At 63.9% G+C, this 23949-nt stretch overlaps 1 protein-coding gene across 1 annotated transcript; it reads left to right on the forward strand.

Moving 5' to 3' along the window:
- Positions 1-1242: 1242 nt before the first annotated feature.
- LOC308052375 (glutamate receptor ionotropic, kainate 5-like) lies at positions 1243-22495 on the forward strand (the record flags this gene model as incomplete). Its single annotated transcript, XM_080364455.1, is given in 24 exon segments — positions 1243-1246; positions 2245-2418; positions 3274-3371; positions 4336-4501; positions 6820-6998; positions 7927-7980; positions 8501-8530; positions 8532-8657; positions 10187-10342; positions 10973-11077; positions 11625-11732; positions 13772-13960; positions 14656-14769; positions 14852-14961; positions 15666-15764; positions 15766-15846; positions 15935-16043; positions 16045-16095; positions 17332-17557; positions 17626-17754; positions 17846-17967; positions 19175-19321; positions 19324-19429; positions 22488-22495. Coding segments are annotated over 24 exon segments (2691 nt in total).
- Between the last annotated feature and the right edge of the window lie 1454 nt (positions 22496-23949).

Consider the following 23949-nt stretch of genomic DNA (forward strand, 5'->3'; position numbering starts at 1 on the left):
GGGACCCCGAGACCCCCATTAGGACCCTCGGGACCCCCCCTGGGACCCCCTTGGACCCCCAAAATCTCCCCCGGGACCCCCAGACCCCCCCCGGGACCCCGAGACCCCCCTCAACCCCCCCGGGACCCCTGGGACCCCGAGACCCCCATTAGGACCCTCGGGACCTCCCCAGGACCTCCCGGGACCCCGGGACCCCCCCCCAGAAAATCCTGGGACCCCGAGACCCACCCTCAAGGACCCCGAAACCCCCCCAGGACCCTCCGGGACCCCGAAATCTCCCCCCGGGACCCCGAGACCCCCCCCAGGACCGCCCGGGACCCCTGGGACCCCGAGACCCCCATTAGGGCCCACGGGACACCCCTGGGACCCCCAGGAGGGGTTTGGGGGTCCCGGGGGGGTTTAGGGGTTATAGGGGGGTTCAGGGGGCTCAGGGGGGGTTTGGGGAATTGGGGGGGGGTACAGAGGGGTTCGGGGGGGTCCCAGGGGGGTTTGGGGGGTCCCGGGGTGGTTGGGGGGTACAGGAGGGGGTCAGGGGGGCTCAGGAGGGTTTTGGGGTCCCTCGCTGTCCCCAGCCGCCGTGTCCCCATGCTGGGGGGCGATGGGGGGGTCAGGGGGGCTCAGGGGGGTTTTGGGGTCCCTCGCTGTCCCCAGCCGCCGTGTCCCCATGCTGGGGGGCGATGGGGGGGTCAGGGGGGCTCAGGGGGGTTTTGGGGTCCCTCGCTGTCCCCAGCCGCCGTGTCCCCATGCTGGGGGGGCGATGGGGGGTTTGGGGGTTCAGGGGTCCCCTCATTGTCCCCAGCCGCCGTGTCCCCATGCTGGGGGGGCGATGGGGGGGTCAGGGGGGCTCAGGGGGGTTTTGGGGTCCCTCGCTGTCCCCAGCCGCCGTGTCCCCATGCTGGGGGGGCGATGGGGGGGTCAGGGGGGGCTCAGGGGGGTTTTGGGGTCCCTCATTGTCCCCAGCCGCCGTGTCCCCATGCTGGGGGGCGATGGGGGGTCAGGGGGCTCAGGGGGGTTTTGGGGTCCCTCATTGTCCCCAGCCGCCGTGTCCCCATGCTGGGGGGGCGATGGGGGGGTCAGGGGGGCTCAGGGGGGTTTTGGGGTCCCTCATTGTCCCCAGCCGCCGTGTCCCCATGCTGGGGGGGCGATGCCGCCGGCCCCCGCGCTGCTGCTGCTGCTGCTGCTGCTGCTGGTGGGGGGGGGGGGTCGCCCCCCCGGGAGCGGTCGGGACCCTCCCCACTGCGCATGGGTGAGGGGACATGGGGGGACATGGGGGGTCATGGGGGGATATGGGGATATGGGGACATGGGGACATGGGGGGACAGGGGGACATGACATGGGGATATGGGGGGACAGGGGGACAGGGGGACAGGGACATGGGGACATGGGGGGAAATGGGGGGATATCGGGACAGTGGGGGACAGGGGGGGACATGGCGGGTCACGGGGGGATATGGGGACAATGGGGGGATATGGGGGGGATATGGGGACATGGGGGGGGACATGGGGGGATATGGGGGGACATGGGGACATGGGGACATGGGGGGGTGTGGGGGGATATGGGGGGGATATGGGGACATGGGGGGATATGGGGACGGGGGGGACATGGGGGGACATGGGGGAATATGGGGGGGACACGGGGGGATATGGAGGGACATGGGGGAATATGGGGGGGACACGGGGGGATATGGAGGGACATGGGGGGATATGGGGGGACATGGGGACAGGGGGGATATGGGGGAGACATGGGGGGATATGGGGAGGACATGGGGGGTCATGGGGGGATATGGGGACACAGGGGGATATGGGGGGGATATGGGGGCACATGGGGGGATATGGGGGGACATGGGGATATGGGGGGACAGGGGGGACATGGGGACATGGGGGGACAGGGGGGACACGGGGATATGGGGGGACATGAGGGGATATTGGGGGATATGGGGACATGGGGAGATATGGGGGGGACATGAGGGGATATGGGGGTATATGGGGGGGGACATGGGGGGATATGGGGGGACATAGGGGGATATGGAGGGATATGGGGGGGACATGGGGGGATATAGGGGTATATGGGGGGACATGGGGACATGGGGGGTCATGGCGGGACATGGGGGGACATGAGGGGATATGGGGCGACATGGGGGCTGGGGGGATCATGGGGGATATGGGGGGGACATGGGGACATGGGGGGATATGAGGGGTTATGGGGGGTTGCGGGGGGTGTCACTGACGTCACTTCCCCCCCTAGCCGCCATCCTGGACGAGGGCGGCCCGTGCGGGGGGGGGCAGCGGCTGGCGCTGGCGCTGGCGCGGGAGCAGCTGAACGGGCTCCTGGGGGCCCTGGGTTCGAGTCCCCGGCCCCGCCTGGAGGTGGAGGTGTTCGAGTTGGGGGGGGACAGCCAGTACGAGACCACGGCCATCAGTGAGTTATACTGGTTATACTGGTTATACTGGGGTGGGGGTGTTCGAGTTGGGGGGGGACAGCCAGTACGGACAGCCAGTACGAGACCACGGCCATCAGTGAGTTATACTGGTTATACTGGTTATACTGGGGTGGAGGTGTTCGAGTTGGGGGGGGACAGCCAGTACGAGACCACGGCCATCAGTGAGTTATACTGGTTATACTGGTTATACTGGGGTGGAGGTGTTCGAGTTGGGGGGGGACAGCCAGTACGAGACCACGGCCATCAGTGAGTTATACTGGTTATACTGGTTATACTGGGGTGGAGGTGTTCGAGTTGGGGGGGGACAGCCAGTACGAGACCACGGCCATCAGTGAGTTATACTGGTTATACTGGTTATACTGGGTGTACTGGTTATAATGGGATACTGGTTTGTACTGGTTATACTGGTGGCTGCAGCAGGACAGCCAATACGAGACTGTCCTGGGGCACTGGGATGAACTGGGATGAACTGGGATGGATTGGGATGAACTGGGATGAACTGGGATGAACTGGGATGGACTGGGATGAATTGGGGGGGGGCACTGGGGGGTCACTGGTCTGTACTGGTTTGAACTGGTCTGTACTGGTCCATACTGGTCCGTACTGGTTCCAATGTGCCAGATCCTGCCGCGGGGGGTGCTGTCTGGTCTGTACTGGTCCGTACTGGTCTGTACTGGTCCATACTGGTCTGTACTGGTTTGAACTGGTCCGTACTGGTTGCAGTGTGCCAGATCCTGCCGCGGGGGGTGCTGTCTGGTCCGTACTGGTCTGTACTGGTCCATACTGGTCCGTACTGGTCTGTACTGGTTTGAACTGGTCCGTACTGGTTGCAGTGTGCCAGATCCTGCCGCGGGGGGTGCTGTCCGTGCTGGGTCCGGCCGCCAGCCCGGCCGCCGCCGCCACCGTCAGCAACATCTGCGGGGACAAGGAGGTCAGGGACCCCAAATTGGGGACCGGGGACCCCCCAAAACACCCCGGGGACCCCTGAACCCCCTGGGAACCCCCAGACCCCCTGGGAACCCCAAAAACCCCCTGAACCCCCTGGGAACTCCTGAACCCCCTGGGACCCCAAATCTGGGACCCCCAAACCCCCTGGGACCCCCCCTAGACCCCCTGAACCCCCTGGGAACCCCTGAACCCCTGGGACCCTCTGAACCCCCAGACCCCCTGAACCCCCTGGGACCCCAAAACAGGGACCCCGGGGATCCCAAACCCTCTGGGACCCCCTGACCCCCCATGACCCCCCTGACCCCCCATGACCCCCCCGACCCCCATGACCCCCCTAATCCCCCTGACCCCATGACCCCCCATTGACCCCCATTGACCCCCATTGACTCTCATTGACCCCCATTGGCCTCCATTGACCCCATTGATTCCCATTGACACCCGTTGTCCCCCATTGACCCCCGTTGACCCCCGTTGACCCCCATTGACCCCCATTGACTCCCATTGACTCCTGTTGACCCCATTGACCCCCATTGACCCTCGTTTACCCCCGTTGACCCCCATTGACTCCCATTGACTCCTGTTGACGCCCATTGACCCCCATTGACCCCCATTGACCCCCGTTGATCCCCACTGACTCCTGTTGACCCCCATTGACCCCTATTGACCCTGTTGACTCTCATTGACTCCCATTGACTCCCATTGACCCCCCTGGCCCCCCTGACCCCCATGACCCCCCTGACCCCTGTGACCCCGTGACCCCCAGATCCCGCACATCAAGGTGGGCCCCGAGGATGCCCCCCGCCCCCCCCTGACCCCCATGACCCCCATGACCCCCCTGACCCCTGTGACCCTCAGATCCCGCACATCAAGGTGGGCCCCGAGGACGCCCCCCGCCCCCCCCTGACCCCCATGACCCCCATGACCCCCCTGACCCCTGTGACCCCCAGATCCCGCACATCAAGGTGGGCCCTGAGGACGCCCCCCGCCCCCCCCTGCTGCGCTTCGCCGCCCTCAGCCTGTTCCCCAGCAACGAGGACGTGAGCCGCGCCGTGGGGGGGCTCCTGCGCAGCCTGCACAGCCCCCCCGCCTCCCTCATCTGCGCCAGGCCTGAGTGTATGGGGGGGGGTCATGGGGGGGTCTGGGGGGGGCTTTGGGGGGGTTACATGGGGGTTATGGGGGGTCATTGGGGGGGTATTGGGTGGGTATGGGGGGGTATTGGGGGTCATTGGGGGGTCATTGGGGGTCATTGGGGCTTATTTGGGATCATTGAGGGAGGTCTGGGGGGGTTATGGGGGGTCATTGGGGGAGGTATGGGGAAGTTATAGGGGGATATGGGGGGTATGGGGGGGCTATTGAGGGTCATTGGGGGAGGTATGGGGGAGTTATTGGGGGGGTATTGGGGGTCATGGGGGGTCATGGGGGGGTCATGGGGGGCTCATTGGGGGAGGTATGGGGGGTATTGGGGGTCATTGGGGGGCTCGTTGGGGGTCATTGGGGGAGGTATGGGGGGGTTATAGGGGGATATGGGGGGGTATTGGGGGCTCATTGGGGGTCATTGGGGGCTTATTGGGGATCATGGGGAGGTATTGGGGATCATTGGGGGTCATTCAGGGAGGTATTGGGGGGTAGTGGGGGATATGGGGGGGTCATTGGGGGGGTCTGGGAGGGGCTTTGGGGGATTACATGGGGGTTATGGGGGGGCATTGGGGGGTATTGGGGGGGTTATTGGGGTCATTGGGGGGGTATTGGGGGTCAATGGGGAATTATTGGGGGGGTATTGGGGGTCATTGGGGGGTTTATGGGCGGGTATTGGGGGTCATGGGGGGGGTTATTGGGGGGGGTATTGGGGGCCATTGAGGGTCATTGGGGGTTATTGGGGGGGTATTGGGGGTCATTGGGGGTTATTGGGGGGTCATTGGGGGAGGTATGGGGGGATATGGGGGGTCATTGGGGGGGTTATGGGGGCGGTATTGGGGGTCATGGGGGGGTTATTGGGGTTATTGGGGGTTATAGGGGGTTATGGGGGGTCATTGAGGGTCATTGGGGGTTATTGGGGGGGTATTGGGGGTCATTGGGGGTCATTGGGGGTTATTGGGGGCTCCTGCGCAGCCTGCACAGCCCCCCCGCCTCCCTCATCTGCGCACGCCCCGAGGGGGGGGGGGGGGGCATTGGGGGGGTCTGGGGGAGGGTTGGGGGGGTCTGAGAGGGTCATTGGGGGGGCTATTGGGGGTTATTGGGGGAGGTGTGTGGGGGATATGGGGGGAACATTGGGGGGTCATTGGGGGGGTGTTGGGGTTATTGTGGGGGGTATTGGGGGGGTTACATGGGGGCTATGGGGGGTCATTGGGGATCATTGGGGGGTTATTGGGGGGGTTATTGGGGGGATTACATGGGGGTTATAGGGGGTCATGGGGGGGATATTGGGGGTCAATTGCCCCCATTGTCCCCATCGCCCCCATCACCCCCATTGCCCCCATCGCCCCCAATGTCCCCATTACCCCCATTGCCCCCATTGTCCCCATTGCCCCCATCGCCCCCATCGCCCCCAATGTCCCCATTACCCCCATTACCCCCATTGCCCCCATTACCCCCATTGCCCCCATCGCCCCCATCGCCCCCAATGTCCCCACCACCCCCATTGCCCCCATTGCCCCCATTGCCCCCATTGCCCCCATTGCCCCCATTGCCCCCATCGCCCCCATTGTCCCCATTGTCCCCATTGCCCCCATTGCCCTCAATGTCCCCATTACCCCCATTGACCCCATTGACCCCATTGTCCCCATTGCCCCCATCGCCCCCATTGCCCCCAATGTCCCCATTGCCCCCATTGCCCCCAATGTCCCCATTACCCCCATTGACCCCATTGACCCCATTGTCCCCATTGCCCCCATTGCCCCCAATGTCCCCATTACCCCCATTGACCCCATTGACCCCATTGTCCCCAATGTCCCCATTGCCCCCATTGCCCCCAATGTCCCCATTGCCCCCATTGCCCCCATCGCCCCCATTGCCCCCAATGTCCCCATTGCCCCCATTGCCCCCATCGCCCCCATCGCCCCCAATGTCCCCAATGTCCCCATCGCCCCCATTGTCCCCATTGCCCCCATTGCCCCCAATGTCCCCATTACCCCCATTGACCCCATTGACCCCATTGTCCCCATTGCCCCCATCGCCCCCATTGCCCCCAATGCCCCCATCGCCCCCATTGTCCCCATTGCCCCCATTGCCCCCAATGTCCCCATTACCCCCATTGACCCCATTGACCCCATTGTCCCCATTGCCCCCATTGCCCCCAATGTCCCCATTGCCCCCATCGCCCCCATCGCCCCCATTGCCCCCAATGTCCCCATCGCCCCCATTGCCCCCATTGCCCCCATTGATCCCATTGCCCCCAATGTCCCCATCGCCCCCATTGTCCCCATTGCCCCCAGGCCTGGTGCGGCTGGAGGAGCTGGTGCGGGGGTTCCTGATCTCGCGGGACACGCTGTCCGTGCGGGTGCTGGAGGGGGCTCAGGACCCCACCCCCCTGCTCAAGGAGATCCGCGACGACAAGGTCCCCGTCATCGTCATCGACGCCAACGCCTCGGTGGCGCGGATGGTGCTCAGCAAGGTGGGTGTGGGGCTGGTGCTCAGCAGGGTGGGGATGGGGGGCTGGGGGGTGTGGGGCTGGGGGGTGTGGGGCTGGGGAGTTGGGGGGTTGGGGGTTTGGGGGAGTGGGGGATGTGGGGCTGGGGGTTTGGGGGGCTGTGGGCTTGGGGGGCTGGCAGTTGGGGGGCTGGGGTTTGGGGGCACTAGGGGCACTGGGGACTTGGGGACCTGGGGGATATGGGGCTGGGGGATGTGGGGCTGGGGGCTTGGGGGGCTGGGGACTTGGGGATCTGGGGACTTGGGGGGTCTTGTCTCATAGGCCTTGGGGGATGTGGGGCTGGGGGTTGGGGGTCTGGGGACTTGGGGGGGGGGGGCACTTGGGGGTCTTGCCCCATAGGGCTGGGGTCTTTGGGGGATGTGGGACTGGGGAACTTGGGGGGCTGGGGTCTTGGGGGGCTGGGGGATGTGGGGCTGGGGGGTGTGGGGACTGAGGGTTGTGGGGCTGGGGGACTTGGGGGTCGTGCCCCATGGGGCTGGGGGCTTGGGGGGCTGGGGACTTGGGGATCTGGGGACTTGGGGGTCTTGCCTCATAGGGTTTGGAGGATGTGGGGCTGGGGGACTTGAGGGGCCGGGGTTGTGGGTTTGGGGGCTTGGGGGGCTGTGGGGCTGGGGGCTTGGGGGGTGGGGAGTTGGGGGGCTGGGGGCTGGGGGTTTGGGGGTTTGGGGTACTGGGGACTTGGGGGGCTGGGGGATGTGGGGCTGGGGGTTGGGGGGCTGGGGGCTTGGGGGTCTTACCACGTGGGGCAGGACATCATGGGGAGATTGCCATGGGGCAGAGGGACATGCTGTGGGGCAGAGGAACACGCTGTGGGGCAGGGCCGCTATGAGGCAGAGGGACACGCTGTGGGGCAGGGCCGCTATGGGGCAGACCCCCCTGTTTCCCCCCCCAGGCCACTGAGCTGGGCATGACCTCGGCCTTCTACAAGTACATCCTGACCACCATGGTGAGTGCTGACCCGCTGACCCACTGACCCCACTGACCCATTGACTCCACTGACCCCATTGACCCCATTGACCCCGTTGACCCCCGTTGACCCCCGTTGACCCCCATTGACCCCCGTTGACCCCGTTGACTCCCATTGACCCCTGTTGACTCCCATTGACCCCGTTGACCCCCGTTGACCCCCATTGACTCCCATTGACCCCCGTTGACCCCGTTGACTCTCATTGACCCCCGTTGACCCCCGTTGACCCCCATTGACTCCCGTTGACCCCCATTGACTCCTGTTGACCCCCATTGACCCCCATTGACCCCATTGACCCCCATTGACACCTATTGACCCCCATTGACCCCATTGACCCCCATTGACCCCCATTGACCCCACTGACCCCCACTGACCCCCATTGACCCTCATTGACCCCCATTGACCCCCATTGACCCCATTGACCCCCATTGACTCCCATTGACCCCATTGCCCCCCATTGCCCCCCATTGCCCCCCATTGACCCCCCTGTGCCCCCCAGGACTTCCCGCTGCTGCGCCTGGGGGGCGACGCCCCCCCGCTCGGTGCTGGGCTTCTCCATGTTCAACACCAGCCATCGCTTCTACCCCGAGTTCGTGCGCAGCCTCAACATGTCGTGGCGCGAGAGCTGCGAGCGCGGCCCCTACCCCGGCCCCGCGGTGAGGGGGGGGACCCCAAAACGGGGGGGGACCCACAGACCCCGGGGGGGGCCCAGAAACCCAATGGGAAGCCAACAGGGGGGGCAAAAGCTTCAAGGAACCCAACGATCTTGGGGGGAATTGGGGGGAATTGGAGGGTCTTGGGGGGAACTCAATGATCTTGGGGGGAACTCAACGATCTTGGGGGGAATTGGGGGATCTTGGAGGGAACTCAATGATCTTGGAGGGAACTCAATGGTCTTGGGGGGAATTGAGGGGGTCTTGGGGGGAACTGGGGGGTCTTGGGGGTAACTCGATCTTGGGGGGAACCCAATGATCTTGGGGGCAACCCAGTGGTCTTGTTCCCCAACTCAATGGTCTTGGGTCAACTCAATGATCTTGGGGGGAACCCAATGACCCTTTGGGTCAACTCAACGATCTTTGGGGTCAACCCAATCACCCTTTGGGTCAACCCAACAGTCCTTTGGGTCAACTCGTTGATCTTGGGGGCAACTCAATGGTCTTGTTCCCCAAGCCAACGGTCTTGGGTCAACCCAACGATCTTGGGGGTCAACCCAATGATCTTTGGGTCAACCCAACGATCCTTTGGGTCAACTCAACGATCTTTGGGGTCAACCCAACGATCTTGGGGGGAACTCAATGGTCTTAGGTCAAGTCAATGACCCTTTGGGTCAACCCAACAATCTTTGGGGTCAACCCAACAACCCCTTGGGTCAACCCAACGATCTTGGGGGCAACTCAATGATCTTGGGGGAACTCAATGGTCTTGGGGGGAACTCAATGATCTTGGGTCAACTCAACGACCCTTTGGGTCAACTCAACGATCTTGGGTCAACCCAACGATCTTTGGAGTCAACCCAACGATCTTTTGGGTCAACTCAACGATCTTGGGGCAACTCAACGACCCTTCGGGTCAACCCAACGATCTTGGGGGCAAGTCAACGATCTTGGGGGGAACTCAATGGTCTTGGGGGGAACCCAATGGTCTTGGGGAGAACTCAATGATCTTGGGTCAACTCACCGACCCTTTGGGTCAACCCAACAATCTTGGGGGCAACTCAATGGTCTTGTTCCCAAACTCAATGGTCTTGGGTCAACTCAACGGTCTTGGGGGTCAACCCAACGACCCTTTGGGTCAACTCAACCCTGCTTTGGGTCAACTCAACGATCTTTGGGGTCAACCCAACGACCCTTTGGGGTGAACTCAATGATCTTTGGGGTCAACCCAACGACCCTTTGGGTCAACCCAACGATCTTTGGGTCAATCCAACCATCTTTGGGTCAACTCAACGGCCTTGGGGGTCAACCCAACGACCCTTTGGGTCAACCCAACGATCTTTTGGGTCAACCCAACGATCTTTGGGGTCAACCCAAAGACCCTTTGGGTCAACCCAACGACCCTTTGAGTCAACTCAACCATCTTGGGGGCAACTCAACGATCTTTGGGGTCAACCCAACGACCCCTTGGGGCGCCCCCGGCCCCGTGGGGGTGACGCTGTCCGTCTGTCCGTCCGTCCGTGTGTCCACAGCTGTCGGCCGCGCTGCTGTTCGACGCGCTGCACGTGGTGGTGGGCGCGGTGCGCGAGCTGAACCGCAGCCAGGACGTGGGGGGCGGGCGCCCCCTGGGCTGCGGGACCCCCGGCATCTGGCCCCACGGCACCAGCCTCATGAACTACCTGCGCATGGTGAGACCCCAAAACCCGACATGGGGACCCCAAAACCTGCATGGGGACCCCAAAATCTGACCCGGGGACCCCAAAACCCACCCGGGACCCCAAATACTCCCCTGAGCATCCCAAACCTGCATGGGACCCCATAACACACCTGGGACCCCAAAGTCTGACCTGGGGACCCCAAAACCCGCCCAGGAGCCCAAAACCCATCCAGGACCCCAAAATATGACCTGGGGACCCCAAACCTCCATGGGACCCCATAACCCACCTGGGACCCCAAAACCTGACCCGGGGACCCCAAACCCACCCGGGACCCCAAACCTTCATGGACCCCATAACCCACCTGGGACCCCAAAACCCCCTGGGACCCCAAAATCTGACCCAGGGACCCCAAACCTGCATGGGACCCCAAAACCCACCTGGGACCCCAAAACCCCCCCCGGGGACCCCAAAACCCGCCTTGGGGACCCCAAAACCCCCCTGGGGACCTCAACCCCCCCTCCCCGGGGACCCCAAGACCCCCCTCGGGGACCCCAAAACCCCCCCTGGGCGTCCCCAAGACCCTCCTGGGGGGACCCCAAGACCCCCCCTGGGGGCCCTCCCCCCCCCCGTTTTTGGGGTGCTCAGGTTTGGGGTCCCCAGGTGGAGTACGAGGGGCTGACGGGGCGCGTGGAATTCAACAGCAAAGGGCAGCGAACCAACTACAGCCTGAGCGTGCTGGAGGCGGGACGGGACGGCAGCCGGCAGGTGCGCCCCATAGCGCCCCATAGCTGCCCCATAGATCCCCCAAAATGACCCACATTGCCCCCCAAAACGACCCACATCTGCCCCGAAACTGCCCCAAATCCCAAACCATCTGTGCCCTGCATGGCGTCCCCCCATTGCACTCGCCCTCTGCCCCATAGCTGCCCTACAGCTGCCCCATAGCTGCCCCATAGCTGCCCCATAGCTGCCCCATAACTGCCCCAAATCCCAAACCATCTGTGCCCTGCATGGCGTCCACCCATTGCACCCGCGCTCTGCCCCATGGCTGCCCCATAGCACCCCACAGCTGCCTCACGGCTGCCCCATAGCTGCCCCATAGCACTCCATAGCTGCCCCATAGCTGCCCCAAAAATGACCCACATCTGCCCCATAACTGCCCCAAAGCCCGAACCATCTGTGCCCTGCATGGCATCCTCCCCATTGCACTCGCTCTCTGCCCCATGGCTGCCCCATAGCACCCCATAACTGCCCCATAGCGCCCCATAGCTGCCCCACGGCTGCCCCACGGCTGCCCCACGTGTCCCCCCAGGTGGGCGTGTGGTTCTCCAACCGCACTCTGGCCATGGACGCCACCACCTTGGCCTTCAACGCCTCGGCCAGCCTGGCCAACCGGACCCTCGTCGTCACCACCATCCTGGTGGGGGGGGCACCATGGGGGGGGGGCACCAATGGGGGGGGGGGGTGTCACCATTGGGGGGGGTCACCATGAGGGGGGGCACCATTGGGGGGTCACCATGGGGGGGTCACCATGGGGGAAGAGGGGGGTCACCATGTCACCATGGGGGGGGTCACCATGGGGGGTGGCACCATGGCGGGGGGCACCATGGGGGGAGGGTCACCATGGGGGGTCACCATGAGGGGGGCACCATGGGGGGGGTTCACCATGGGGGAAGGGGGGGGGTCACCATGGGGGTCACCATGGAAGTCACCATGGGGGCGTCACCATTGGGCCCTATTGAGTTCCCGTTGGGTCTCCATTGGTTCCCGTTGAGTTCCGTTGGGTTCCGTTGAGATCCCGTTGAGTCCCATTGGTTCCCGTTGGGTTCCGTTGAGTCCCATTGGTTCCCGTTGGGTTCCGTTGAGTCCCATTGGTTCCCGTTGGGTTCTGTTGAGTTCCATTGGGTTCCCGTTGGGTCTTCATTGGTTCCTGTTGGGTCTCCATTGGTTCCCGTTGAGTTCCGTTGGGTTCCATTGAGTTCCCGTTGAGTCCCATTGGTTCCCGTTGAGTTCCGTTGGGTTCCGTTGAGATCCCGTTGAGTCCCATTGGTTCCCGTTGGGTTCCGTTGAGTCCCATTGGTTCCCGTTGGGTTCTGTTGAGTTCCATTGGGTTCCCGCTGGGTCTTCATTGGTTCCTGTTGGGTCTCCATTGGTTCCCGTTGAGTTCCGTTGGGTTCCATTGAGTTCCCGTTGAGTCCCATTGGTTCCCGTTGGGTTCTGTTGAGTTCCATTGGGTTCCCGTTGGGTTCCGTTGAGTTCCATTGAGTTCCGTTGGGTTCCATTGAGTTCCGTTGGGTTCCATTGGGTTCCATTGAGTTCCGTTGAGTTCCATTGGGTTCCGTTGAGTCCCGTTGGGTTTCGTTGAGTCCCATTGGGTCCCGTTGAGTTCCCTTGGGTTTCATTGGGTTCCATTGAGTTCCGTTGCGTTCCTGTTTGGTCTCCATTGGTTCCCGTTGGGTTCCATTGGGTTCTGTTGAGTTCCGTTGAGTTCCATTGGGTTCCATTGGGTTCTGTTGAGTTCCGTTGAGTTCCATTGTGTTCCCTTGAGTTCCGTTGAGTTCCGTTGAGTTCTATTGGGTTCCGTTGGGTCCCATTGGTTCCCATTGGGTTCCCGTTGGGTCCCTACACTGACCCCCGTGTCCCCCCAGGAGAACCCGTACGTGATGCGCGTGGGGGGCTCCCCGGAGCGCTACGAGGGGTTCTGCATGGACATGGCCCTTCCCCATTGGGGTCTCCATCACCATGTCCTTGAGATCCCCATTGGGTCCCGTTGGGTTCTGTTGGGTTCCATTGGTTCCCGTTGGGTCCCGTTGGGTTCCGTTGAGTTCCGTTGGTTCCCATTGGTTCCTCTTGAGTCCCATTGGGTTCCATTGAGTTTCGTTGAGTTCCATTGAGTTCCGTTGGTTCCTGTTGAGTCCCGTTGGGTTCCCATTGGGTTCCATTGAGTTCCATTGGGTCCCATTGGTTCCCGTTGGGTTCCATTGGGTTCCGTTGAGTTCCATTGGGTTCCATTGGGTTCCATTGGGTTCCGTTGAGTTCAGTTGAGTTCCGTTGGGTTCCATTGGGTTCCGTTGAGTTCCGTTGGGTCCCGTTGAGTTCCGTTGGGTTCCATTGGGTTCCGTTGAGTTCCATTGAGTTCCGTTGAGTTCCATTGGGTTCTGTTGAGTTCCATTGGGTTCCCGTTTGGCCTCCATTGGGTTCCGTTGGGTTCCATTGGGTTCTATTGAGTTCCATTGAGTTCCGTTGAGTTCCATTGGGTTCTGTTGAGTTCCATTGGGTTCCCGTTTGGCCTCCATTGGGTTCCGTTGGGTTCCATTGGGTTCCGTTGAGTTCCATTGAGTTCCATTGGGTTCCATTGAGTTCCGTTGAGTTCTGTTGGGTTCTATTGGTTTCTTTTGAGTTCTGTTGGGTCCCATTGAGTCCCCAGCACCCCCCTCACTGACCCCCGTGTCCCCGCAGGAGAACCCGTACGTGATGCGCGTGGGGGGCTCCCCGGAGCGCTACGAGGGGTTCTGCGTGGACATGCTGACCGAACTGGCCGCGCTGCTCAACTTCCGCTTCCAGCTGCGCCTGGTGGGGGATGGGCTGTACGGGGCGCCCGAGCCCAACGGCTCCTGGACCGGCATGGTGGGCGAGCTCATCAACCGGGTACGCGCCCAGGATTTGGGGGTCCTGGGGGGTTTTGGGGGGTCTGGGAGGGGAATGGTGGGCAGGGGTGGGTTCTGGGGAAGTGTCCTGGGGTGGGTTATGGGGGTTTTGGGGGGTCCTGGGGAAATCTATGGGGGGATTTATAGGGGGTTTTGGGGTGTCCGGGGGTGGGTTATGGGGGTTTTGGGGTATCCTGGGGAAATCTATGGGGGGATGTTGGGGTGATTTATAGGGGGTTTTGGAGTCACCCAGGGTGGATTTTGGGGTGTCCTGGGGTGGGTTTTGAGGTGTCCCGGGATGGATTTTGGGGGGTCCCAGGGTGGACTTTGGGGTGTCCTGGGGTGGATTTTGGGGGTCCCATGGTGGGTTTTGGGGGGTCCCGAGGTGGATTTTGGGGTCTCCTGGGGTGGATTTTGGGGGTCCCAGGGTGGATTTTGGGGTGTCCCGAGGTGGATTTCGGGGGTTTTGGGGGGTCCTGAGACGTTTTTTGGGGGTTCTGGGTTGTCCCGGGGTGGATTTTGGGGATCCCGGGGTGGATTTTGGGGCGTCCCGGTCTGTTTTTGGGGCCATTTATCCCATTTCCCTCCTCTCCCGAATCACCCAACCCCCCCTGTGACCTTTGGGGGTGTCGGGGGGCCATCGGGGCGCCCTGCGGGGGGGTCACTGGATATCGGGGTGTCCCCCCCCTCCCCCAGAAAGCCGACCTGGCCGTGGCCGCCTTCACCATCACGGCCGAGCGCGAGAAGGTCATCGACTTCTCCAAACCCTTCATGACGTTGGGGATCAGCATCCTCTACCGCGTCCACATGGTACCAGGGGGGTCCCCAAAACCCGGGGGGGACCCCGGGGAGGTCCCGGGGGGCTCTGACCGACGTGTCCCCCCAATTCCAGGGTCGCCGCCCCGGGTATTTCTCCTTCCTGGACCCGTTCTCGCCGGCTGTTTGGTTCTTCATGCTCTTGGCCTACTTGGCCGTCAGCTGCGTCCTCTTCTTGGCCGCGCGGTGAGGGGGGGACCCCAAAATCCGCCCCCCCGGGGGCACCCCCGGTGCTGCTGGACCCCAAAGATGGAGTTTGGGGGTGCAGGGGGGTCCCAGGGGGGCTCTGGTGGGGTTGGAGGGAGCTCCAGGGACACTGGGGTGGGTCCATGATGGGGTTTGGGGTCCACGATGGGTCCATGATGGGCCCATGATGGGTTCAGGGGTCCATGATGGGTCCATGATGGGTCCATGATGGGTCCATGATGGGTTTAGGGATCCCCTTGGCGTTCTGGTGGCATTGAGGGGTCCATGATGTGTTCAGGGGTCCATGATGGGTTTAGGGGTCCATGATGGGTCCATGATGGGTTCAGGGGTCCCCTCGGTGTTCTGGTGACATTGAGGGGTCCATGTTGGGTCCATGATGGGTCCATGATGGGTTCGGAGGTCCATGGATGGGTTTAGGGGTCCACGATGGGTTTAGGGGTCCATGATGGGTCCATGATGGGTTTAGGGGTCCCTTTGGCGTTCTGGTGACATTGAGGGGTCCATGATGGGTTTGGGGGTCCCCTCGGTGTTCTGGTGACATTGAGGGGTCCATGATGGGTCCATGATGAGTTCAGGGGTCCATGATGGGTCCATGATGGGTTTAGGGGTCCACGATGGGTTCGGAGGTCCCCTCGGCGTTCTGCTGACACCACATGTCCCCCATTCCCCCCCCACCCCCCCAGGCTGAGCCCCTACGAGTGGTACCACCCGCAGCCCAGCCCGTGGGCGCGGGGGCAGCAGCGCCCCCTGCTGGAGAACCAGTTCACGCTGGGGACAGCCTGTGGCTGCGGTGGGCGGGTTCCTGCAGCAGGGCTCCGAGGTGCTGCCCCGCGCGCTCTCCACGCGCTGCGTCAGCGGCGTCTGGTGAGACGGGGGGGGGCGGGGTGGGGTGGGGGGGTCCACATCTGGATGACCCCCCCACCCCTGACCAGCCCATGGGGTGTTTGGGTAGGTGGGCGTTCACCCTCATCATCATCTCGTCCTACACGGCCAACCTGGCGGCGTTCCTGACGGTGCAGCGCATGGAGGTGCCGGTGGAGTCGGCCGATGACTTGGCCGACCCAGACCAACATCGAGTACGGGACCATCCACGCCGGCTCCACCATGACCTTCTTCAGGTGGGGGGGTGCGGGGGGGTGGGGGGGGTATGGGGGGTGGGGAAATGGGGAGGGGGGTGGGGAGGTGTGGGGTGTGCTGACCCACAAGCAACCGACACAACGCAATGGAGCTGGGGGCAACCCAAGCCAAGCAACACAACACAACGTGGGTCAACTCAACCCAACCAACCTGGGTCAACCCAATCAACCAACCCAACCCAATGTGGGTCAACCCAACCCAACCAACTCAACCCAACCCAACGTGGGTCAACCCAACCCAACCTAGGTCAACCGAGCCCAACCAACTCAGCCCAACCCAACCTGGGTCAATTCAACCCAACCTGGGTCAACCAAACCCAACCCAACCCAACCCAACCTGGGCCAACCCAACCCAACTGGGGTCAACCCAACCCAACCAACCCAACCCAACCCAACTGGGCTCAACTCAACCCAACCCAACCTGGGTCAACTCAACCCAACTGGGGTCAACCCAACCCAACTGGGGTCAACCCAACCCAACCCAGCCTGGGTCAATGCAACCCAACCTGGATCAATTCAACCCAACTGGGGTCAACTCAACCCAACCCAACCTGGGTCAACCCAACTGGGGTCAACTCCACCCAACCCAACGAAATGTGGGTGAACTCAACCCAACCAACCCAACCTGGGTCAACCCAGCCCAACCAACCCAACCAACCCAACCTGGGTCAACCCAACGTGGGTCAACCCAACCCAACTCAACCCAACCTGGGTCAACCCAACCCAACCAACCCAACCCAACCCAACTGGAGTCAACTCAACCCAACCCAACCTGGGTCAACTCAACCAACCCAACCCAACTCAACCCAACATGGGTCAACCTAACTCAACCAACCCAACCCAACTCAACCTGGGTTGACCCAACCACCCCAGGCCAACTCAGCCCAACCCAAGCCAACTCAACTCAACCCAACCCAACTCAACCAACCCAACCCAAGTAATCTCAACCCAATCAACCCAACTCAACCAACCCAACCCAGGGCAACTCAACTCAACGAACCCAACCCAGGCCAACACGACCCAACTCAACCAACCCAACCCAACCCAACCTGGGTTGATCCAACCACCCCAGGCCACCTCAACCCAACCCAACCCAACTCAACTCAACCCAACTCAACCAACCCAACCCAACTCAACCAACCCCCCCCACCCTCCCCCCCCCCACCTCCACGCCGCCGCCCCCACTCCCGTGTCCCCCCGCCCTGCTCCCCAGAACTCGCGCTACCAGACCTACCAGCGCATGTGGAACTACATGCAGTCCAAGCAGCCCAGCGTGTTCGTGAAGAGCACGGAGGAGGGCGTCGCGCGCGTCCTCAACTCCAAGTACGCCTTCCTGCTCGAGTCCACCATGAACGAGTACCACCGGCGCCACAACTGCAACCTCACGCAGATCGGGGGGCTGCTGGACACCAAGGGCTACGGCATCGGGATGCCGCTGGGTACGGGGGGGTCGCTGGGGGGGGGTCGGGGCGCCGGGACCCCCGCGGTGACGGTGGCGCCGCCGCAGGGTCGCCGTTCCGGGACGAGATCACCTTGGCCATCCTGCAGCTGCAGGAGAACAACCGGCTGGAGATCCTCAAGAGGAAGTGGTGGGAGGGGGGACACTGCCCCAAGGAGGAGGATCGCCGCGCCAAAGGTGCCGCCGGGAGGGACCCAGGCGTCCGGGAGGCGGGAGGGGGGGAGGGGGGGTGGTGGGTGACCCCCCACGTTCCATCCGATGTCGATAGGGTTGGGGATGGAGAACATCGGCGGCATCTTCGTGGTGCTGGTGTGCGGGCTGGTGGTCGCCGTCCTGGTGGCCGTCGTGGAGTTCGTCTGGGCCACGCGGCGCTCGGCGGAGAGCCAGGAGGTCACCGGGGGACCCAGGCGTCCGGGAGGGACCCAGGCGTTCGGGAGGGACCCAGGAGTCCGGGGCGGGGGTGTTGGTGGGGTGGGTGGGGAGGAGGGGGGACCCAGGCGTTCGGGAGGGACCCAGGAGTCCGGGGGGTAGGGGTGTTGGTGGGGTGGGTGGGGAGGAGGGAGGACCCAGGAGTCCAGGAGGGACCCAGGAGTCCGGGGGGTGGGGGGTGTTGGGGGGGTGGGTGGGAGGAGGGGGACCCAGGCGTTCGGGAGGGACCCAGGAGTCCGGGAGGGACTCAGGCATCCGGGAGGGACCCAGGAGTCCGGGGGGTAGGGGTGTTGGTGGGTGGGTGGGGAGGAGGAGGGACCCAGGTGTCCAGAGGGACCCAGGAGTCCGGGAGGGACCCAGGAGGTCCACAGGGGACCCAGGCGTTCGGGAGGGACCCGGGCGTTCAGGAGGGACCCAGGAGTCCGGGGGGTGGGGGTGTTGGTGGGGTGGGTGGGGAGGAGGCGGGGGGGTCAGGGGTACTGAGGTGTCCAGAAGGGACCCAGGCGTCCGGGGCTGGATGTGGGATCGGGGGGAAATGGGGACTCAGGGGATTGGGGGTGTCCCAGAGGGACCCAGGCGTCCGGGGCTGGGGGGGGGTTTCAGGGGGACTGGGGTGTCCCAGAGGGACCCAGGCGTTCGGGGGGAGTGGGGATGTCCCAAAAGGGACCCAGGCGTCCGGGGGGACTCAGGGTGGACTGGGGGTGATCCAGAAGGGACCCAGGCGTCCGGGGGGGAGTTAGTGGGAAATGGGGGTTCAAGGGGATTGGGGGTGTCCAGAAGGGACCCAGGTGTCCGGGGGGGGTTCAGGGTACTGGGGGTGTCCCAGAGGGACCCAGGTGTCCGGGGGGACTGGGGGTGTCCCAGAAGGGACCCAGGCGTCCGGGTCTGGATGGGGGGGCGTTGGGGGGACTGGGGGTGTCCCAGCAGGGACCCAGGCGTCCGGGACTGGTTAGGGGGGGGTCAGGGGGAAAGAGGGACTCAGGGGATTGGGGGTGTCCCAGAGGGACCCAGGCATCCGGGGTGGACTGGGGGTGTCCCAGAGGGACCCAGGCATCCGGGGGGGGTTAAGGGGGACTGGGGCTGTCCCAGAGGGACCCAGGCGTTCGGAGGGAGTGGGGGTGTCCCAGAGGGACCCAGGCGTCCGGCTCTGACCCCGCCCCCCCCGCAGCTGTCGCTGTGCACGGAGATGCTGCGCGAGCTGCGCGCGGCCGTGTCGCTGCGCCGCCCCCCCCGCGCGCGCCGCCGCCGCCGCCCCCCCCCGGGCCGGGACATGCGCTTCAGCAACGGCAAACTCAGCGCGGGGGGGGGGCCGGAAATGGGGGGGGTGGGGGGAGCCCCGCCCCCCGCCCCCCAACCGCCCCCCCCTGCACCCACGTGCGGGTCTGTCCCGAGTGCCGCCGCATCCAAGCGCTGCGGGGGGGGGGTGGGGGGGGTGGGGGGCGGGGGGGGGCGCATCCCCCTCCCCACCCCCCCGCGCCGCCCCCCCCGCCGCAAAGCGGCGAGGGGGGGGGGGGGAGGGGGAGGCAACAGGAGTGACCCCCCCCCCAAAACCACCCCCCCGCTTTGTACGCCGTGCGTATGCCAGGAATGGGGGGGGGGGGCTGCCCCCAAATTAAAGGGACCCCCCCCAAAATAAAGAGCCTCCCCCCCCCCCCCCCCCCCGAAATATCCCCTCCCCCATTAATAGGAATATCCCGTTTGGACTCAGCAACGCCCCCCCCCCCACCCCAAAAATGGACCCCCCCAAAATAAACTGCGCTGTGCCTTCCCGGGGGGGGCGGAGACCCCCCAGAAATAACGGGGGGGGACAAAGACCCCCTCAGAAATAACGGGGGGGGACAAAGACCCCCCCCCAAAATAACGGGGGGGGGAATAATGACCCCCCCCAAAATCACAGGGGGGACAGAGACCCCCCCCAATAAATACTGTGGGGGGGGCACACAGGAGGGACCCCCCAAAGCGGGGGGGGGAGACACGGAGCATTGGGGGGGGGGCGGGGGGGGCGGTTGTTATAATTATTATAATTAATTTTTTTTGAGGTTAATTTTCCCTTTTTCGCGTGTTTTTTTTTAAGGGGGGGGGGCGGTTCCCTCCCTATGGGGGGGGAGGGGTGGGGGGGGGGGGGTCACCCCATCCCTCCCCCCCCCCCCATAATAAACCCACCGGAACTTTTACGCTGGTCTGAAGCCGCCAGGGGGCGCGCGCGGGATGCAAATGAGATGCAAATGAAGGGGGGGGGGGCTCTCTCCCGGACGCCTGGGTCCCTCCTCCCCCCCTCCCCTCCCCGCCCAGGGACCCCGCAAGGTCACCCGCCCCCCCCCCGCCAGTCGATAGTTGCCATGGCAACCAGACGTGACGTCACCGGGGACACCGGCGGCATCGGATGCGCTGGAGGGGAAACCCCCCCCAAAATAACCCCTAATTGGGGGGGGGGCGTCATTAGGGGGGGGTGTCCCTAATTTGAAGAGCGGAGTCATTAACGGAGGGGGTCGCTAATTAATTGCGGGGTGGCGCTAATTGGGAGCGGGAGTCGCTAAATGGAGGGAGGGGGGGGTCTGTAATTATGATGGGGGCCCCTGATTAATTGGGGGGGGGGGGGAATTTGGAGGGGGGTCCCTAATTGGGGTGATGTCCCTAATTTGGATGGGAGGCCTTAATGAGGACGGGTTCCTAATTTGGACGGGGGGGTGGGGGAGTCCCAATTTGGAGGGGGGGTCTAATTACTTTGTGAGAGCCCTAATTGGATGGGGGGGTCCCTATTTGGGACAGTGGGTCCTATTCGGGGGGGGCCATAATTAGACAGGGAGTCCCTAATTGAGGGGGGGGGTGTCCCTCATTTGGATGGGGGGTCCCTAATTAAGGGGGGATCCCTAATTAGACAGGGAGCTCCTAATTAATCGGGGGGGGTCCCTAATTTAGAGAGGGGGGGGGGTCCCTGGTCCCGTCGTTCCCCCATCTCCCGGTTGCCAGGGGCCCCCGTTGCCATGGCAACCGCTCTGCCGGCAACCGCGTTCCCATGGCGACGGGCGCGAGGATGCTGCAGCGGGGCGGGGGGGGGAGGTCGAGCCAATTAACCAGAGCGTAATTAGTTTGTGGGCTCTTTTATATTTGGGGGGGGGGGGGTCGTGGCTTGAGGGGGGGGGGGGGAGCAGCGCATGGGGGGCAGTTGGGGGGGGCTTGGGGGGGTTGTGGGAGCCAGACCCGGGCGGGGGGGGGGGGCACAAATTGGGGGGGTAGGGGCTGCAGCATAATATGGGGGAGACCCCAGGCCTAGTTTAGGGGGGGGATAAGGGGGGGTAAGGGGGGGGTAAGGGGGGGGCCTGTGGTGCATTGGAGGTACCGGGGGGGGGGGGGCGGATTTGGGGCCGCATTGCGGGGGGGGGGGGGAGGCACATTTTCGGGGAGGTGACATTGGGGGGGGGGGCACCGCATTGCGGGGTTCGGGGAAGATTTGGGGGGGGGGCTGTATTGCGGGGGGGGCGGTGTGTGTGTTGCGATGTGAATTGGGGCGGGGGGTTGCGCTGCATTGCAGGGGGGGGGGGGGCCCATCGCATCCCCCCCCCGGCCGGATCCGCAGTAAAAGGGGCGTGGCCAAGGCGCCGGGAGATGCGGGGGGGGGGGTCTCTCCTCGCTCTCTGATTGGCCGCTCCACGCTCCCCCCCCCAGCCCAGACGCCGGTGGCTCCGCGGCCCCCGCCCCAGTCCCGGGTTCGCAGCCGCCGGGGGCCGCTCCGCTCCGGACCCCCCGCACCCCCCGGAGCCCCGGACCGGGACCCCCCGACCCACCGCCCCGGGACCCCCCCGGCCCCTCCGGCCCCGCCGCCCGGGACCCCCCGGGACCCCCCGGGACCCCCGACCCAGCGCCCCGGGCTCCGCTCGGCCGCCCCCGCCGCCGCCATGGGGGTACGTGCGGGGTGCGCGGTGCTAATTGGGGGTGCGAGGTGCTAATTAGGGGTGCGAGGTGCTAATTAGGAGTGCGAGGTGTTAATTGGGGGTGCACGGTGCTAATTGGGGGTGCGCCGTGCTAATGGGGGGGGGGTGCAGGATGCCGCAAGGGGGGTGCAAAGTGCTAGCGGGTGTGCAAAGCGCTAATGACGGTGCACGTGCTAATTAGGGGTGCACGGTGCTAATTAGAGGTGCACGGTGCTAATTAGGGTGCGAGGTGCTAATTGGGGGTGCACGGTGCTAATTGGGGGTGCGCCGTGCTAATTGGGGGTGCAGGATGCCGCAAGGGGTGGTGCAAAGTGATAACGGGTGTGTAAAGCGCTAATGACGGTGCACTGTGCTAATTGGGGGTGCACTGTGCTAATTGGGGGTGCACGGTGTTAATTGGGGTGCAAGGTGCTCCTGGGGGTGCTAATTGGGGTGCACGGTGCTAATTGGGGGTGCAGGATGCCGCAAGGGGGGTGCGAGGTGACAGCGGGTGTGCAAGGCGCTAATGACGGTGTATGGAGCTAATTGGGGGTGCATTGTGTTAATTAGGGGTGTGAGGGGGCAATTGGGGGTGCACTGTGTTAATTGGGGGTGCATGGTGCTAATTGGGGGTGCAGGATGCCGCAAGGGGGGTGCAAAGTGCTAGCGGGTGTGTAAAGCGCTAATGACGGTGCACGGAGCTAATTGGGGGTGCATTGTGTTAATTAGGGGTGTGAGGGGGTAATTGGGGGTGCACTGTGTTAATTAGGGGTGCACTGTGTTAATTGGGGTGCGAGGTGCTAATTGGGGGGTGCAGGATGCCGCAAGGGGGGTGCAAAGTGCTAGCGGGTGTGTAAAGCGCTAATGACGGTGCACGGAGCTAATTGGGGGTGCATTGTGTTAATTAGGGGTGCGAGGTGTTAATTGGGGGTGCACTGTGCTAAATGGGGGTGCGAGGTGTTAATTGGGGGTGCACTGTGTTAATTGGGGGGGGGTGCAGGATGCTGGGGGCTTGTGCAAAGTGCTAATTGGGGGTGCACGGTGATAGCGGGTGTGTAAAGCGCTAATTGGGGTGTGCACGGTGTTAATTAGGGGTGCGAGGTGCTAATTGGGGGTGCAGGAAGCCGCCAGGGGGGTGCAAAGTGATATCGGGTGTGTAAAGGGGGTGCAAGGCGCTAATGACGGTGCACTGTGTTAATTGGGGGTGCACTGTGTTAATTGGGGTGCGAGGTGCTCCTGGGGGTGCTAATTGGGGGTGCAAGATGCTGGGGGCTTGTGCACGGTGCTAATTGGGGGTGCACGGTGCTAATTGGGGTGCACGATATGGACGGGGGTGCAAGCGGCGTGCGAGGTGCTAATTGGGGGTGCAAGGTGCTAATGGGGGGGCAGGTGCTAGGGGGCTCTGCAGGTGCTAATTAATTAGGGTTGTGAGGTGCTAATTAGGGTTGCGAGGTGCTAATTGGGAGTGCAAGGAGTGTGCAAGATGCGCAGGGGCGTGCAAGGCGCTGCAGATGAGTGTGCAAGGGGGGGGTGAGTGTGCAAGGGGGGGGTGAGTGTGCAAGGCGCTCATGGGGCTGCAGATGAGCGTGCAAGGGCCGTGCAAGCGCTAATTAGCAGCGCGAGGCGCTAATGAGGGGCCGTGCAAGGCGGGGGGGGGGGGTGGGGGGGGGGGGGTGCGTGTGCAAAACGCGCGTGCAAAAGGCGCGCGCCAGGTGCCGCAGGGCGCCCCGCCCCCCCCCATCCTCTCCCCTCCCCCCCCCCCCTTTTCCCGCGCGAGGGGACGCGCGTGTGTCCCCGTGTCCCCGCCCCCCCAACCTCCCCCCCCCGCGCCGTGTCACGAGTGTCCCCGTGTCCTTGTCCCCGCGCCAGCCGGCGGGGCCTGGGCCGCGTGTCCGTGTGTCCCCGTGTCCGTGTGTCCCCGTGTCCGTGTGTCCCCGTGTCCCGATGTCCCCGTGTGTCCCCGTGTGTCCGTGTGTCCCGTGTGTCCGTGTGTCCCCGTGTCCGTGTGTCCCCGTGTCCCGATGTCCCCGTG

The sequence above is a fragment of the Nesoenas mayeri genome, assembly GCF_963082525.1.
Source record: "Nesoenas mayeri genome assembly, contig: SCAFFOLD_146, whole genome shotgun sequence".
In the NCBI taxonomy this organism is placed as follows: domain Eukaryota; kingdom Metazoa; phylum Chordata; class Aves; order Columbiformes; family Columbidae; genus Nesoenas; species Nesoenas mayeri.